The sequence below is a fragment of the Buteo buteo genome, chromosome Z (genome assembly GCF_964188355.1).
Source record: "Buteo buteo chromosome Z, bButBut1.hap1.1, whole genome shotgun sequence".
Classification (NCBI taxonomy): Eukaryota; Metazoa; Chordata; class Aves; order Accipitriformes; family Accipitridae; genus Buteo; species Buteo buteo.
The window spans coordinates 49,136,074-49,155,263 of record NC_134204.1 but is presented as its reverse complement, the minus strand read 5'-3'; the positions used below and the strand labels follow the sequence as shown (position 1 = coordinate 49,155,263).

The 19,190-nt window shown below is 40.4% G+C and overlaps 1 protein-coding gene across 1 annotated transcript in view; it reads left to right on the top strand.

Moving 5' to 3' along the window:
- The first annotated feature begins 2,403 nt into the window (after window positions 1-2,403).
- Window positions 2,404-19,190, top strand: part of MFSD14B (major facilitator superfamily domain containing 14B) — a 31,485-nt gene continuing 14,698 nt past the window's right edge. The window contains exons 1-3 of the mRNA XM_075021153.1: window positions 2,404-2,703; window positions 13,615-13,710; window positions 18,041-18,103. Of these exons, the coding sequence (XP_074877254.1) occupies window positions 2,509-2,703; window positions 13,615-13,710; window positions 18,041-18,103 (354 nt within the window). The 5' untranslated portion in view covers window positions 2,404-2,508. The remainder of the gene's footprint in view (window positions 2,704-13,614; window positions 13,711-18,040; window positions 18,104-19,190) is intronic.

Genomic DNA, 19,190 nt, shown 5'->3' with positions numbered 1-19,190 from the left:
TGATTATTGGCTCGTTGCACACTGGGTGACAAATCCACTTTCTGGACAGCAATACCAGTCAGGATTTTCTAATTGCTGTCGTGTCATTCTCTTCCCTCAGTTCTCTCTCACATACTGAAGCCATTCCATGACTCTGATCATCCTGGCCTCCATGTTCTACTTTTGTTTGTTTGTTTGTTTGTTTAATTACTTCCTTTTTGAGATGGGGATAAGAACAGCATACAGACTTCATAGAGACATGATATGTTGACATAGTATTTTCAACTTTTTTCTCACCTAGTTATTTCCTAATATTTAAAAATTTCTGTTTTCATTTTTAACAACTTCTGAGTATTCAGAAAACTATTTATACTGTTTCTAGTATCTTTCCTAAGTAGAAATAGCTAATTTAGAGATCTATAAACCCAGCGACTAATTAGAATTCTTTTCCCTAGATGACCTATCTTCATTCATCAACACTTTCAGCTGACATTTTAGCACTCACTCAAGTTCATTGTATTCTTTTACAACTCTTTATTGTTTTGATCATGCTGAATAGCCTTCTGTAATAAACTTTGTACCTTTGTTATTAATCCCTCCTCCAGATAGCTTAAAATTATTGGTTAGGAATGTTCTAAAAAGCATAGAGCACAGAATTGAGAAGAACTGTATGTGTAACACCTCTTCATAAACTGAGTTTTTATTCCTCGCTTTTGTTTCCAGTTGTCTGGTTAACCAGTTCTTAATAAATATTATATACCTAGCTCAGCATGTGAACAAAAGCCTTCCAACTTCAAATTCTGTACAGGACAAGGACATAATGACATAAAATTACTAGTAGTTGTCTATTGAGCCTCAATCAGCAGCCATAAAAGTTGAAGGAAGATGTTCTATTGATTTGTATATGAACTGGATTAAATACTTAAGTGACATATGTAAATATTTTAACGCTGAAATGTTCAAAATACTATTATGATTTCAAGCAATACTTTTTACATGAATATGATGTGGTAGCTAGAAACTTGTCTACCTACAAAAGCTGATATATTAGGCTTATAAATTCATCCCTTTCTAACTGAAGAAGCTGTTTGAATTAAAAAAAATCTCAGTATTTTGAAGCCTGTTAATTAAAAAAAACCCAAACCACCCAAACCTGTAAGGGATGAAGAACCTTGGTTTTCAAGCCAGCAGAAAAATGGTCAAGTCTTCAAAGGAGCAAAAATATTACTGTATTTCATAGTGGTGACTACTTTTGAAGAAATGAAAGGTTTTGTAAGAGTTTCTAGGCTACCAGAACAAAAAAAGTGGAAGGAAAGCATGAAATTCTACACACGATTGGCTTGGGCGGGCTAGGAAAAGTAATTGTTAAGAATATGTGTTGATTTACTAATCCCTCTATAATAGGAAAGATAATTTTGCATATCCATTTAGTTCATGGTATCCAATGTTGCTCTTAAAATGCTGATGTCTACTTTAAACAAAAAAGAGCTTCAAAAAAAGGTCATATAAATGCTTTCAAGTCAACACATGCCACCTTGCTAAATGAGAACACTTGTTAGATTGCTCCGTAATGTACCATAGAGGATAAATTACAACATGCTCTATGTTTAGCAAGTACATAGCTTGTCATACACAGACAAAACAGACACACAGCAAATAGAAAATGGCATTTTAAGTTAACATTTATTATTCTAGCAAACTGAAAAGTTCTGATCCTGTGAACAGCTTGGTACTTAGCTGAATACCTGAGGTACCAGGAAAAACAATGGCTTAACCCCAGTAACACGTGAAGATGGAAGGAAGCGTTTGTAGCGTGAAAGCCTCTCAGTGTTGGCCGTGCACAGACGTTTTGAGCTCCCTGGTGAACAGCTTATTCTGGACAGGCGACCGGCCTGCTGTATTGATTTTCCAATAGTCTGTTAGTAGCCGTAATCTTTACCGTTAGCAGTGCATTATCTCAAAGTACCGCACTTGGGCGCATTGGGCGAACTGGGAGGTAAGCAGTGCTACTTCCTACGGTAACTTGTGATACTTCTTACGGTAACCGGCTGGCCTCGTAGCACTTAGTGAGAGGAAACGGAGCTCGCAGTAGCGCCCGCCCGGGGAACGAAGGGCCCAGCAGGGTTTAGCTAAGCCACGCAGGACGCTAGTTTGGAAGAGATTCACTTTCCCGAGGGAAGCTGGGAGCCGTCACCGGGCGTTCCCCTCGGCGGCAGGCGAGGGCAGGGCGGCCGGCGGCGCCTCAGCCGCTAACGGCCTCGCCGCGCGCCTCCATTCCAACTCGCCCGAGGGGCGGGCACGCGGCTTCCGGCCGGCCGGGCGGCCGCAGTTCCGCGGAGGGGGCGGGGCGGGGCGCCGCCGCCGGGCTCACGTGACCGCGAGGCCCCGCCCCGCCCCGCCCAGGCGGCGCGGCGGAGGCGGTGGCTGCGGGCGGGAGCGGGGGGCCGCCGGCCTCCAGTTCGTTCCGCAGCCCGCCTCTCCTCCGGCCCCGCCCGGCCCGGCCTTCGTCGGGAGGATGGTGGGAGCGAGATGAGACCCGAGCCGGAGCCGCCGCCAGCCCCGGCCCGGGAGGGAGACGAGGAGGAGGAGGAGGAGGAGGAGGAGGAGGAGGTGGCGGCGGAGGCGGCGCCGCCGCCGTCCTCCCTCAGCGGTGGCGGCGGCGCCAAGCGGGGCGGCTGCATCATGCTGGTGAAGAGGGTCGGCCTGAAGGCGGGCGGCGGCGCGGTGAGTGCGGGGCGGGGCTGGGGGGCGCTGGGCTCCGTGGGGGGCGGCGGGCGGGCGCCGCGGGGCCTGGGGGCGACGCCGCGGTGCGAGCCGGGCCGCGCCGGGCCGGGCTGGGCTGGGCCGGGCCGAGCCGTGCGGCCCGTGGTGGCCAGCGTCCGCCCCGGTCCCCGCCCGTAAGGGGCCAGCAGCCGCCCCCGAGCGTCCTCCGGGTGCCCCCGCGACCCTGGAAGCTTTCTGGAAGTTGGGGTGCGGCGGTGTGCCGGGTTCCCGCCGGCCGCGGCGGGCGGCACCTCGGGCCGGTCCGGCCCCGGGCGTCCCGGCGGCCACGCCGCCTCGTCTCCGCCAGCCTCGGGTCTCTCTCTGCCAGCCCCGGCGCGTTCGTTACTGATTTATCCCGGACAGAGGCGACACCTGTAAGCAGCTGGATGTAAGTAAGTTTTCTTTTAAAATATATAAATCCGAGGTGCCTGGACGTCAAGCTTAGTTTTCCTTCGGAGTTCTAGGAGGTGCTTCTGGGGGAGCCGAAACCGTGGAGTTACCACGCCGTTTTAGTAACATGTTGATCTTTCGGTTTCGTTTCTTTTCGCTGCGTTAAGCGTAAAGATGTTTTTGTGCGAATAAAAGGAGCTGGAAGGGAGCGGTCTGTGCACTCACTTGTAAGCGTCTCTAGAAAGGTTGTAAGAGTGGCAGTGGTGCCTAATTGCTTCCCAGCAGAAACGTCTTTCGAGTGGCTTAAGCCTTTCTCTTTCTACGTGCATGCTCACAGGACGCCTTTAAAAACAGACCTGAGATGACACCTCCTGAACTTTCTGCACTGGGTGGGGGACAGGTGACTTGTTTCAGGCAGGATGGTCCCGGCTGAGATGATACAACCTATCCTCTGTAGTTGACGGTGAGCCCAGAGCACGAGGTGGGAGTAGGGGAACCCAGGGGAACACACAAAGTGACAAAACAGATGATCCTGTCCTTGACAGTTTTTGAAGGGCTACAGATACAAAACTGGGCAAAGTCTGGCCATGATAAATCCCTTTTGGCAAGTTGAAATCACATAAATTTTATTTGCAACCTCACTTGCTAGCTCTTTATGCTTTTTTAGACTATGTTCATGTTTGGGTGTTCCTGAATAATGTATTTTAATATTAATCACAAAAGTAGATATGCTGAAAGCATTGCTTATGCCAGAAGTTTTAAAACACTTACATTTGCATCAGGGAGCCAACATCTCTTACATGTGTTGCCTACCTTCCCACAGATAAGCATCTCTACTATCGGAGAGAAGATAGTTTGCTGTTTTATGTTAATGTGAAGCGAATGAATTTGTAATATCTTTAGCTGAGCATTAATAGTGTAGCATTAATGTGATATCATGGCTGGAGCTCAAGAATGTAAAAAAATAATCTGGAAGCCATCTGTTTGATATCAGTAGGCTCTTTGTCCCTTACTCATATCTGATGAAGGTGTTAAGGTGCTTTTAATATGTGATTAACCCAGAGAAGATGTAAAAAAGTGTTCTTCTATGGAATTCATTAGTCAAATTATTTTATGTAAGTTAATTCCGAGGTGACTTTCACGCTTCTCGTAACTGATCGCTTCTGTATTCGAGTCTTTTCAGTTCTCTTTTAGAAATGGTTCTGTCTTCCAAAAAGCAGGTTGGACTCCTTCAAGAAGTGCAGCTGATGTCTGCTGAATGGTATATTTGCTGTTCAAGGCTTGTGTACAGCAGCTCCCATTTAGGACTATAGATATGTATGATGCAGTAACCCAATCTGAAGTCAGAATAGGGAGATAACTCTAGAAAATGCCTGTTAACTTTTTAGTTCAGGAATGTAAGCTTTCAGTTTTATCAGCGTGGGTGACATGGTGTAAGAAATAAGGGTGATGGCATTATATAGAAGAAAAAACAAATGAATTTATTTAAATATGAACGGAGGGTAGGAAATGGAGGGTACCGGTGGAGAAATTTAAAAAAAATTAAAGAACTTTGACTTCTCTCTCTAACTTGGAAGAATAGTAAAACTCAAATGGAAAATAAATCCATAACTGATGAGGGTGCTCACCTGTTTTTTTGTTAATGGATGGAATGTTTGTTGAAGTTGGATTAAGGATTAAAATAATGCTTTTGAGTACTTAAAATATGCTGTTTTATCAGTTTGACAGTTTAGCCTCTAAATGACATATATTCTCAATTTATAGAATTATCTCAGGTTTTGCTTCCTGGGTGGGTTTTTTGCACCCTCCCTCCTAGTTGTGCCCTTAAGGGATTTTGTGTTCCTGTAATGCATCTCCTACAAGAGAGAAAGATGCGGGGCTCTAGCCTTATCTTCTGTACATTGATATAGCAGTAAAGCAATTATACTTACATCAGCTTAGGGTCTGCTTCACAATTCCTGACTGAACAGTCTGTTTCCTGCTTTGTTACTGCAGTTCCTGCACTTCCCTGTGATTCTCATGTGGCTGTCATGTTGCTAGAACTCTCTCTGCCTAGACTTTATTGAAAGAGCTTATTCAGACTAAAGTATGAGGGGCTGGATCATCTCTTTATATGTAATTGCGGAGATCTCCTTGGCATCAGTGGGTGTGCATCCCTGGCATTTGGAAGTGGAAGCTTGCCCTTTGGGCTGCTGCTGAAGAAGTAAATACAGAAGTAAAATTTTGGTGAGCTGCTGCTTTGGTCTGTGAAGGATGTTTTCATTTCAATTTTTATTCTAATTGTTCTGTCACATCAGATTGGTAGTACAAAGTGGAAGAGCATGACCAAGTCTGTCAGGTTGAACAAGGCTTTCTCCCTTTACCCCTCCAGTTTGGGAGTAAGAAGCTTCTGGTTTTTGATTTATCTGTGACTAACTTCACCCTGTTGAATGCATTGGCTTCACTGATTCGAAGAACTAAAATATAAATGCTGAACAAATGACTCTTTATGAATTGAGTTACTGGCTCAAAGCTAATAAGAACAATAGTATAAGTAAATTCCACTGGAATTAAATCAGTTTCCATTGGCTGTATTACTCAGATTTCAGTGAGCTTCAGAAATTGAAGTAAATGATGCCATGGACATTTTGTTACTGGTTGTGCAATCTTGTTCTATCTGAATTCTGAACACTGGTAGTATAAACCTTAGCGTGACATTCAGAATATTCATACCACATACTTCATTTCTCTGCAACCTAATGTCAGTAAAATAATGCCATACTAAGGAAGCTTTTTAGGAAGATACAGTACCGTACTGTCTAAATAAAGTGCTCTTAAAGGAGCAGTCCCAAAATGGGATATCTAAGGAGAAAACACACCTATGTACCTCTTTAAGAATTAATCATATATTAGTTTCATGTTCTTGGATGCTATAAAATGCCCAACACCTCTGTGTTTTTTAGAAATGAAATGTTAAAACTGTACATCTTGGAAGTTTGCCAGCCTTTATAATTAAACTGTTTTACACAGCGGAGCAGAACTGGTATATACCCAAAGAATTACAGGTTTTTACCCTTACTGCTAGCATTTTTCTTTTTAATACTTGTGGTGGTGCAGTACTTCATAAAAAATACAGTGTGGTGAAACTGAGGCAGCATGATTAAATGTTACGAGACTTTACTGAAACACCTTTGTCCAGTAAGTTGATTTCTTAAATTTCTTGCTTGTAGGATTTAGATTGAATCGCTGGTATTAAGCACATTTTCCAAATTGGCAGTTTGAGTGTTTAGTCCTTTGTGGAGCACTATTTTCTTTCACACAAAAATTATTTTTCCTGTTAAATCTGAATAATTGGAGATAAACAGTGTTGCCTTCTCAAGGTTACCAGTGTTATTCTGAATCTTCCCATCATGTTAAATTAACACTGAGTCTGAACCATTACCAGGAGTGATTAGCTGCTGTCTTTAAAAATGAATCACTTTTGGTTATATTCATGCTGAGAGGGCATTTTTGCTGTTCTGAGTTTGCTGGTACTGATCCTCCAGGTTCTAGCAGTCTGGAAGGTTTTGTGTCCAGAGAGAAGTATGCTAGGCTAGAGCATTAGAAACTTAATTACATAAATAAGACTGGGTATTTTAGTATTGAAGATCCAAACTTAACCACTGGGCAATGAGCTTGAGTAATTATCTGTCCCATTGAGAAGCATGTGAATTAACTAAGCAGTCTGTGCTTTTAGAGGAATTTCTCAGTGTCATACATCTTTCTACATTTTAGGAAGAAAACTAGAGCAGTGGATAAATCAGCTTGCAATTTGTTGTAGTGTAATATGCTTGTTAAATTTTATTTCTGTAAGAAGTAGTTCAATTAGACAATGCAGCACTGTCTAAAGCTGAGCTTTCAGAATGTAGCAGGGCGTATGGCAGTTGTTCTCTTGGATGCTCTTCCTACCCTCGATGGCCTCAGTGTCAAAGACTGAACCAGAAATAGTGTTTTCATATTTTATTTTCCTCAGAAGATTCCTGCTTCGTAAGTTTGTTCAGTCTACGCAGGAGTGTGTTCCCAGCAGAAAAAATGATGTGGCAAGACATTTCAGACCCTGAGAGTAAACCATGTGAAGTGCCATGCAATTTAAACTTGCTGTCTTGGGTCCTGCTTTACTTATTTCTTGCATTTTAGTGTGAGAAGGCAGTGACAGTTGTTCTCTCTTCACACCCTTCATCTCACTACCACTTCAATAAATCCCAGTTGTATCTTTCTGCAGAGGTTTTGACTGCAGCTTGGAGGAACCAACTTCAGCATTCCTCCATACCTTTGGCAATGTCCTTTATCCTTCTCTGGGCCTCTTTCATTTGTGCTTCTGTAAAATAGACTACAGTGTGTATTGCTTAAAGCTTCTGAACAAAACAACCAGTCATGGGATAAAAGGGAGGATCGTTACTTAGATCTAATAAAAATGGTTAGAACGCTAGAAGCAGAGGGTTAGCAAGGCAGGCACATCACATGTTTATGCAGTAATATAATGATAATCTTTTTCATAACAGGGTGTATCTTTGAATACACTTTTGTAAACCACTGCTGAATGCTAAACTGGGGTCTTTCATGGAATGGTTTTCTCCAGGATCACATTCCTAAGTAGTAGTCATCCTGTATGAAGAATTAAAATTGTTTTTTCATGTTTGCATTAGTTAAATTTATCTACATTAATTTTAATCTGCCATTTAATTTGTTTTACTGATGCCATCAACTTCTGATGTTCTTCACCATTGCCCTCTAACTTTTCTAAAGTAAATTGCGATTTGTCATCAGTGAACTCTGTCACTTTGCTTTCACTCTTTTTACAGCTCAGTTATGAATGTGTTGAACTACATAGGCCCCAGGACAGAGCACTGGGACTCAGCTGGTAACTTCCCTCTGCTGTGAAAAGATTGTTGTTTTTTTTTATACTGTTTCTTTTTTTCTTTTTTACCTTTTTTTTTAACTTTTTAATTCCTGTGAAGAGTTTGCACCCTTTTCTGCTTGCATTAAGAACCTTTGATGAGGGTCTGTGAGTACCTTTACTTGAATTTTCAGAAGGCTTATTAATGTGATCTCCCTTACCCATACAGGTTCTTTTGAGAACTCCAGGATTTTTTTATAAGGCACAATTTCTCTTTACAAAATCTGTGCAGGCTTTTCCGTTTGGAACTAGTTGTGGTTCTGAGACCTGTGGAATACGATTTAGCCTAGCTTTTTCTTGAGAGAGTGCATCATGATCTTACTGTCCAGTTACAGAGCTGCTTAAAGTATTTCTTTTGCAATGGAAATACAAGTTTGAACAATGTATGAGCTGAATTAGTTATGATTTATATTTTAGCTCACAAGACACATCTAAAATGCTAAAGGCTGTGCTGTTTTGTGAAGTGCTTTCACTTGCGTTCTCTGTATTTTTTTGCACTCCATACAAGTTACATGTCTTAGACTGGGGTTTGTACACATAATCGCTTGGTGATTGCTTCATGTGACAAAGGCAGCTAAGGTCTTCAGGGTGCTTTTTGCACTTGAGTGAATTCTTGCCAGTTACAACAAATGAGGCATTTGTTGGGAACAGTTGGAATTAAGGTGGTTCCTAAATACTTCCGTTTGAAAATTAGAAAGAGGTAAACATGCAATATGCCTAGAGAGCTACCTGGGTAATACGTGTGAAGAAAAGAGCATCCATAATGTAGTGAGATGGATTGGTAGCATAATATTTGTGCTAGAATAAGCTAAAATGATTAAATAGTGATGTAGTGAAGCATACCAGGAAAAGTTTGCATTTGAAATGGTTGAATTTGGGGGGGAAACTAAGAAAATAGCAATGAAGATAAATGTGGAATGGGAATGCACTTTATAACTTGGCATGAACTTCAAGGTCTGAGTGATTCATTCATGAAAGCATGTTTCTCAGTGTTTTACTGATTCTCCTAGTTCAGTTCTTTGTTTTCTTGAAAACATGAGAGTTGACATAGTGAACTGCAGTGCAGGTGGTTGTGTAAAAAAAAAAAAAAGTACTTGTAGCAGTTAATTTTTGTAGGGGGAGAATGTTTCTGTAGATAATTTTTTAAAAGGAAGTAAGAAACTCTTCATACTAATGCATTTGAATGTTGGTTTATGTACTATAGAGGGGCAGTGAGTGCTGTTTGCAAAGTAGTCTTTGTACTGGAAGTAGAACAAGCAACTAGCAGGCTCTCCTGGGAGACCCTACTGCTTGGTGGGAAAGAATTTCCCAGAGGAGAGTGTGGGGGTAGAAAGGGGTGATTGTCTGTTCAGCAGTCCAGTTTTGAGTTTGGTTGTTATCTTTGTGAGAGATAACAGATTTATTCCACTGGGGAGGTACCAGGGTCATCTCTTCCTCCTCAGGGCAGGATCAGCTGTGAGGCCTGAGCAGGTTGCTTAGGGCTTTTCCAGTTGGGTATTGAAACCCTTCGAGGTCTGATAACATGTCTTCAGCTCTGGGCATGCTAGGGGCAATGGGGTCTGCTCCTTCACCCTCATAGGAGGAAAAAAGCATCCTGTATTTATCCATTAGTCTTTGTCTTAATCTGCCTGGCAGGGCTATATGGCCCTCATCAAAATGTGAAAAGTTTGAAAAGGTGCTCTGGAGGACTTAAGGATTTGAACAGTAAGAAGAGGTTTTGTTCGGAAATATGTATGTTGCTTAAGAGAAACAAACAGTTAAACATGTTTGAAATTGGATGTTAAGGTGTTTTTGTAGCCATTCGAACATAGTTACCTAAAAGTTGTGCGAATAAATTAATACCGTCAATTCTAGCTTTGCTCTGAAGATTTGGCACTGGCTATAAAATTACATCTTGCTGTGGAGTATTTTAGGGTGAATTATACTAGCTCTCCTTCAAAATGTCTAAGATAAGATATTCTTACTGATACTAAATTGCAATTTTTCCTCCTTTTCTATGAACATTTCCCTGCCAGCTGGATTTATGATCTTGACGTCTTCTCATGGGTTTATTAATGTTCAACAGCTGTGTTCTGCTTTAAAAAAACAAAAGTTTGTATTGCACCCCAGTAGTTCTCCTTGTTGTCTTCAAATTAACTTTTGGGTTTATTATACCTCCAATAAAGGCAGAAGAAAAAATGTGGGTTTTTTTAGAATTGGGTATGGGCAAAAAGAAGCATAGAAAGAGCAGAAGGGCAAAACTGGAGAAGTGGCAGATATTTTGTTAGAACTTCTAGGACTTTAGATTTATAATGATGGCCTTAAACTTTTATTGTTAAGCATTTGAGATTATGTAATGTTTTACTCATTATTGATTATGCAAGTATAATAGCTTGACCAGCAGCTGCATTTGAAAGCTGTAGTAATGTTCATACATAGTTTCTCAGCCCACACACTGGGCTGTCATATGAAGATGATCTGTGTGGATAGAAAATAAGCCCGTAACAGTTTTTAAGACTTTCCTGATGGCACTTCATTTTTAACATTAAGACTTTAAAATTTGGGGGTGGGTTGTGATGAAAGCAACTTGTATGTTGACTGTGTCTGTGCTATTTCTGAAATTCTACTTACATCTTTTTAACCATAAAGAATTCAGTAGGTTGTCCCCATATTGTCTAGTTCAAGAAGCCTAAAGCTTTTTGCTTCAAGTTTGTAACTGTTTTTCGCATATGTGTCTCAAGTTCATTCTTTATGTAAATTGCATGCAGTTGTTTTCTGTTGCAAAGTATTTTCTCAATATAGAAATGAGCCACAACCATTACTTCTGGGGTAGCTTCATCTTAAAATCAAGTGGGAAGTGTTTATAGAAAGCTCTTTGATTTTGAAATGAGTAAAGAGTTTTTGTTGCTTTTCTATCAGTGGTCCAGACTGTGTACGTCATCAGTCATAAACTATTTTCTTTTCTTGAAAATAACTTGATGCTTGATGAAACATTGGAAGCTTTTGTGGTAAGAGCCTTTAGAAACTACAGGAAAGATGGGCATCCAGAAGTAAGTATCTGCATTGGTCCATTTGACAATGTCAGTGAATTTTCCTGTTTGCATTATTTTAGTTTCCTGATAAAGCCATTTCCACAAGTGTTCTTTAATTAATCTAGGCATTTAGGGCTTTCTCAGAAAACTGAAAATCATCAACTACAGTCTTATGTGGATCATAGATTGGTAGCTATTGGTATATCTGATGTCGAATGCTTGACTTAATTTGACAGGTGCGTGTTCCTTTCAGGATTTAAATTCTACTTTTCCAGGTTATGTCTTGAATCCAAAAGGCTATAGAGATTTATGTTTTTTTAGTACAGTGCAACTATCTGTAAGCTGCATGATACCGCCAAATGATTCGCAGACTGTTTTAATCTCCAAGAAATACTAATTTAGGCTCAGTACAGCAAAAATACTTTTATTCCACAGAAGTTTTTAAATGACTTCTGAGGAAAAAAACATGCATGCCTTTTTGAATGTGTATGTACATCTTTCTGGTGAACTATGTAAATCTCAGATCAAATTTGCATGTAATAAAAACATTATTAAAAACCCCAAACAAACACTCCAAAGCTTCATTTTTAGTGGCATTAGAACTGTTTGTTGAATGCATACTAGAGGTTTATTGCCCAACATCATGCTTAGTGATATAGAGGTGGGAGGGAAGTAAAGTAGAGGCAGGAGAAAGGCCGGGGAGTCCCTTACTCTCTGCTGTAAAATTTGCCTTTTCCAGAGGAAGCTCCTGTGGAAGGGATCTTCAGACTTCAGTGTGATCTGTGTTAAGTGCTAGTCTGAATGATATACGTCTTGGCGAAAAAATACTCTTAAAATTGTTATCCCATTACATTGTGTAGAAGTACTTGCAGTCATCTTATATGAGGAAGATTTTTGACACCCCCCCCACCCCCTTCCCCAGTCTTTGGAATCTTTGCTATTTAGAGATAAAAAATTGCATGGTAACCTACAGAGAAATGTTAATAATGCTTGAAAGTTATCAGCCTCTCACAGATAATCTTTGATCTATGATATTATCATGTTGTTTCCCAGGAGAAAGAGAACTGTTTTCTTCAAATCCTTAAGCTTTGAAGCAAGCTGCGATGTAGAAAATAATTTGAATCTTGCTGGCTAGAAAAAATGCTGCCTGCATTACTTTTAGTTTGCTGCTACAGGTTTTGATAAACTGATAGATTTAAAAATTATTAGAGATCTGGGCACTTAGACTGTCCAGGCAGTAAGGATTTCCTTAAAAATCTTTACTGTAGGCTGTTAGCTTAAATGAATCTTGTAATACAAGTGTTTTCTAAACCTGTAATTCCTACCAATCTAGATGAAAGGTACTGAGTAGGGGACAAACACTACATGTGTCTCTGCTCTGCTCTTTGTTGTAGGCTGTCCTGACTTTTTTTGAGTTCAATGGGAGACCCTGAGTTTCATGCTCTCCATACTCTCCACCTGCTGAAATGACAGTCTGGTTGATACTTGTCACTAGATGGTATCTCTTCAACTGAGTCATGCATTATTAGATTGCCCAACGTGCAACAGAAGTGTCCTTTTATAATTTGGGTAAACTTCAGGTGTGTATGGGAGTATCAGATCAGAGAGCTGTACTGCTCCTTTCTAAGAATTGCTAGCCCTGTGGGAGTGTAATGGCTTTGGATTTGCTAGAAACACTGAAAAACAATCTTCTACAGGGTAGGGGTGAGGGGAAAGAGTAATTTTAGAACCAAAAACTTTGTAAAACAGCTACTGTGACAAGGAGCATATAGAAATTAAAGAAAGCAGCAGTTCTGATTAAATCTGCTTTACTCAAGGCTTCTGCCTGGTTCGTCTAAATAAAAAGATTCTCGATCTCTCGTCTGGGATCGAGTTTTTGGTCTTGAATGGCAGCAGTTTCAACAGCATCATGAGCACTTCCATAGTTTGCTAATTCTTCCTGGCATTACTTGTTGACTAGTAGAATAGCTCCTGGGTCTCTAGTTTATGGGCACACACGAGCAATGAGATCAGTTGGTCAGCAGTCAACAGAAAGCAGTTGTACAGATGGCATAAGCTGCCCCTTCTTTTCTTGTGCTTTGGCAGTTTCAAATACAAAAATTGGTGCTTTTCTGATTATGTCCATTGTCATAGTTTTGTTGTAATGGTGATGTGATCTTTATAAAGCAGATCTGTTTTGTTGTCAGTTGTGGAGGTGGCAGGGAGAGTTACACCATTTGTTACACTGCTGTGAAAGGGTTGTGAATAGTGATCAAGGCAGAGGAAGCCTAAAGGCAAACTGGAGGTGGGAGCAGTACAGAGCACTGTCAGGAATGGGGAAAATAATTCTCTTCAGTCAGCAAGAGTTCGAGGGAACAAAATTCCTCAACTTCCCTGGAGATTTTTGGTTGTTTTGTAATAACTTTTCTCCACCCTTGTTTGGCTTATTATTATTCCCAATGGCTTGGTAATAGGTCATCCTGAAAGCTGGTTATACTCAAAATATGTTTGTAAGAGATCTTTGCACATGTAATGAACTGGATGTGTACAACCACTGCATGTGTTTTTCTTTCTTAGCAACAAGGTGTTGGTCGCCCAAGCGTATACCATGCGGTGGTGGTCATATTTCTAGAATTCTTTGCCTGGGGGCTCTTGACAACTCCGATGCTAACGGTAAGTATCAGCTCTCATCTTGGCAGTAATGACAAAAGTTAATTTGCTAATTCGTAGGGATCAGAGTTTTAATTTGTTTTACACTTCCTGCTTACCTCATTAACTGAATTCCAGGAGTCTTAACATTCAACACTGCGCAATAGTAATATACAACAGCTGAGATGTGGACAGCTGAAAGACTAAAAGATACTGAAAAATAAATTAGCAAAACACTGTACTACTCTAACTTTTATTTGCCTTCTGTAGTAACGTCAGTTTAGTGTACTGATGAAGGTCTCTCTGGAAGTTCTGGCTTTTTCTAAGGCTTCATAGTTCAATTCATCTTCCAGTCATAACAATTAAATAAACTATGCATCCCATAGGAAACTTTGTACGCTATTGTGGGCTGGCTGTTTTGCCAGCATGTAACTTGAAGTAAAATGTAAAGGCTTTCATGTAAGAAATGAATTTTATAAGTATTTAATCTGTTCTGGAATGCAGTTATTTTCCAGATGAATAGATAATTTGAGTGTTTGGTAATAGGATATGAAGCCTTTCATCTGAAGACATGGGTCTTACTCATTGAAATCGGGCCTGCCTGAGAGAAGTCATCAAAAGTCTATTAGTCCAGTTTTTCATCAGATAATATCTGAGAGTGCTTTGAATACATGATAAGCAAGGTTTTGTGGGATTTAGAGACCTTGGAGTTAATTATTTTTCTTCCCCAAACTCCAAATAAAATCACCTACATAACTCTTGAAAGGTGTTTTTCTAACCTTCCTAAAGACAATCACCAATCTTCTTAATGTAGCTTAATAATAAAAAAGTCCCTATAAATGGTTAACAGATTTCCATAAAGTAAATGTCTGACTAAATGATGAGCTTGTCATGCTGTCTTGCTAGTGTCAAAATACGGGGAAGCTTACCTGGGTGGTCTGTCTTGTTTCTTTTTTTCTTCTTTCCTTTTTTTCATAAATGAAATGCTCAACTTCAAGTTGCCCAAGCTTGACACTTCTCATGTAAAGAGATAATGTGCAAATAGTAATTCTTACACAGTCTTCAAAAAAAACCCCCACTATAATAAAACTGTATGGTAGGTGGGTCCTTCAGTAATTCCTCAGTAGTGTACTCAAACTGAAACAGTTTCATATGAATTTTTACTGTAAGTCAAATGCAGCTGAAATGTTAATTCGTGAAATTGGTATTGTGGTTTAAGCCCAGCCGGTGACAAAGCACCACGAAGCTGCTCGCTCACTTCTTCCCCCCGGCTCTGGTGGGATGATGAGAAAATATAAAGAAAAACTTGTGGGTCGAGACAAGGACAGGGAGAGATCACTCACCACTTATGGTCACGGGCAAAAGACAGGCTCAACTTGGGGAAAACACAAAATCAATTTAATTTACTACCAATCAAGTCAAAACAAGGGTAATGAAAAGTAAAACCCAAATCTTAAAACCACTTTCCCCCCACCCCTCTCTCCTTGCCAGCTCAACTCCGCTCCCAGTTTTCTCCACCTTCTCCCTCCACAGGAGTGCAGGGGGACAGGGGAATGGGTGTTGGGGTCAGTTTGGCACACATTGTGTCTGTGCCCCTTCCTCCTCAGGGGGGGAGGACTCCTCACTCGTCCCCTGCTCCAGCGTGGGGTCCCTCCCACCAGAGACAGTCCTCCAGGAACTGCTCCAGTGTGGGTCCTTCCCTCGGGCTGCAGTCCTTCAGGCACAGGCTGCTCCAGTGAGGGCTTTCCCATGGAGTCACGGCCATCTTCGGGGGCATCCCCCTGCTCCGGTGTGTGCTCCTCCCCGGGCTGCAGGTGGGCATCTGCTCCCCCGCTCCCCTCTGTGGGCTGGGGGACACAGCCTGCCGTCTCACCACGGGCTGCAGGGGCATCCCCTCCTCCAGAGCACCTCCTCCCCTCCTTCCTCACTGACCTCGGTGTCTGCAGAGGGGTTCCTCTCACATCCCACTCCTCTCCCCCGCTGCAGGTTCCCCTTCTTAGATATATTATCACAGAGGCTGGTCTGACTTGGAGCCAGGGAAACTTCCAGCAGCTTCTCACAGGAGCGACCCCTGCAGCCCCCTCCCCTGCTACCAAAACCCTGCTACGCAAACCCAAACCAGTATTTATCATTGCACTGTGTCTAATGGGAATGTATGAAATGCTTCTAATTTAAAGCTGAAGTCTTATTTTGACTGAAATATTTGGATTCAGTAGAGTCATGGTCTTGAGTGTGTCATATTTTGAATGTTGTATTTCTCTTTTATGTGGTCTTGAATACTTAAGAGGCTGTTGCATGGGACTGAAAACTTAAAGCACTGAGTTACATATAATGGTGTAACTTAACTTACAGAGGTGTAAATGACTTTTGTGTTCTAGGGACTGATCATCTTTATTTGTAATCAGCTTTGCACACACTGAAAGGCTGCTGATTGTTTTCAAAAATTTGAAATCTGGTTTGATACTTTGCACCCTTCTGTCTTGTAACGTACTTGTGGTAATTTACCTTGGCCTGCTGATCAGCCAGCAGTAATAGAAGTCATGTAGAGCTTTCTTATGGGCAAGGTTCAGCCTTTGAACTGCTAGCTACCCACTTTTGCTCAAGCAGGTTTGGTGGGAAGGGCAGAAATGGAAATGTCTGGCCTGTTGATCAATGCTCATGATCACTCAAATTTTTTGTGGTTGTGTTGTGATTCTCCAGGTCACTGTCAACATTAAATCAGATTAAAATGTGTTGTGTATTATGTGTGTATTGTATGTATTCTGTGATAGCTGAGATTATTTAAAGTTAATTTTTTAGATTACTTTTTCACTTCTTTTGATATCCGTCAGCAAAGCTGTGGTGCTTGTTGTATGACACTAAGAGAAGAAAAGATTTAAAGTGTTTATAAAGCACACAAAGGCTATTTTGCTCACAGACTGCCCAAAACTTATGCTCATTATTCTTATTTATGGACTTGTAAGCCAATATTAGTAAATCACTGTAAGCAATATTAATCACTTAATGGCATATTCTGTCTTCAATATAATCTTTTTTTGAATATATACATATTTCCATTGGTAGAACTTGAGTAAAGCAGCTCCCTCTACCAGTTTGTCAACTTGCATTTCTCTTGTCTATAAAGTAACAGAAATCTCAAAAGCTTGAACCAATATCAGCAGTGGTTGTCTCCCAGGAAGAATACTGGGGAACACTTTGCAGAAGGGTAATTAGATTTGACTCTGTGAGCTTCCTGCTTGCCTTTTTTTTTTTTTTTTTTACTTGGAAGACATCTGCTTTTAGATCTCTAATTTGCACCCTGACTTTTTTTTCCTCCATTCATATCATAAGACCAGTGGTCAAACAGGTGCAGAATTGTTCTAAATAACTAAACAGATGATGAGACCAGGAAGAAAAGGGGTATAAATAAGTGGATTTATCTGACCAGTAGTTAACATGGAAACAACCACTTTTATTAAACCTATGATCTGAGAATCTCAGTCATCCTTGAAAAATGATGCTGATACTTTTCAGTGACGCTGAAGTATTGTGTCTCTTCAGGCTAGTGGCTTTCTCAGAATGCACATAATTTTTGTAGTTGTTGGCACTTACCTATAGATAAAACCAGCAAACGAATTTGAAGTGTGTGTAAATACATGCTTTGATTGTTGCAGTATCTTTTTTAGTTGACACAGTAGCACCTGTGAGGCTTTTTAACTCTCTTGCATATTTATGGTAAATCTGTTTAGTATAGATTAACATGCTTGTCCTTGAATTAAGACTGCTGGTAAAGCACTTCAAATGAATTCGTAGCTGTACTTAAAGAATACATGAAACACTCAGAACTGTTGCTGGTATTTATAAGCATCTCCTTGTTCATCAGAAGTGTTTCTGTGTGACTATTGAATATCTGCAATTCATTCAGAAACAGTTTGCACAGTGTCTTTTTGGGCTGTGGTGAATATAACACTGTTTATTTCTTGACAGAGTAAGCTAGCTGAATCTCGTGTTCACTTCTAATTAGCAATGACTGAGTCAATCTTTCGAAGGAGTTATCTACCTAAAAAATTCTGTGATTTGTACCACATGGAGATGCTTTTTGCTTACATTGATCCCCTTTGTGACCAAAGTACCCCAATCCAAACTATTTCTGCAGTACGGTGCGATCTGTGCCAGCAGAGGTATTTATGCCAATACATTGATATTAAACCTTATCGGTATTTTCTTGTGAAGACAATTAAGAGTGTAGTTCTGGGATAAGGTACTTTTTTAACAAGTCCCAGTAGAGCTATCCTGTTTTACAAATCAGTTTTAAACTTTGAATCAACCTTCTCCTGTCTCTACCGATTCAAATAATGCTTTTTTTCCGTGTCAGGTCTTACATGAAACATTCTCCCATCATACATTTTTAATGAATGGTCTTATTCAAGGTGTTAAGGTAAGATTTTTTTAAAACCTCTGACCTAAATATTCTGTGTGTTCCTGTATTGTAATTTGGCTCTCCTGCATTCTCCATAAGAATATACAAAACAGCAAGATTGTAATTAATTCTTAAACCATTTTTTCATTGTAATGGTTGTGTTCTTGGTCTCAGTTCAAGCTTTGCTGCTAAAAGGTAGCATCTTGAAGCAAGTGGAATATTTCTCAGAAGTTTAAATTCCTCTTATTTGAATAGGTACCAGTTGTAGCTATTGTAATCTTGATAAGGATCCTTCTGAAAACGGAGCTAGGTTTTTAATGTCTGCTTCCTAATGTGAGATGATTTATATCAGAAACAGATTAATGCAGCCATGATGATACCATTGAGATAAAAAATGAAGCACTTAAACACTGTGATTTTGTCCAAGATGTGGTATAAAAGCTAATTTTCAGCAGGGTTGTTTGTTTTTTTGTTTGTTGTTTCGTTGTTTGTTTGTGTTTTTTTTTCCTGGTCCTTTTTAATCAGTTTTTGAGCATTCTGTGATGGTCAAGATATTCAGGGCGGCTTACAGCCTACTTATACCTCTGCATTCACACAGTGGTCATGCTGGATTGTTGCCACAAAAAAAAGCTTGCAAAATTTCTCTAGCATAACTAAAACTTCAAAGTCTCTCTTTGCTAACAGTCGTACTGAGCAGCTTCAAAGCACTTAGTGTAACTTGACTAAGTTAATTTATAGCACCCAGAAATTATTTAGCTTTGTATTCTGTAACAAATCTAAAGCGTTTTTTTAGCTGTAAGAACTTGACATCTTTAGGATGGACTTACTGTCTTGATAACTTTCACGGTGGATTGGCAGAACACCATGTGCTAAGGATGTCAGGAAGTCTCAAACTGGAAGAGGAAGTTAACTTTGCATTGATGTCTTAGAAGAACAAAGTTCATGTTCCTCTTGGTGTTTTCTTTCAACTCTGTTCACAGTGCAGTGTAACTATGAGTATCACTTAAACGTAGTGAATGGAGGGTTCTCCATATATTTTCTACAGAGCCTATCTGTAGAAAAGTGCATGGTCTAAATATATGTATTGCTCTAACAGGTGTAATAC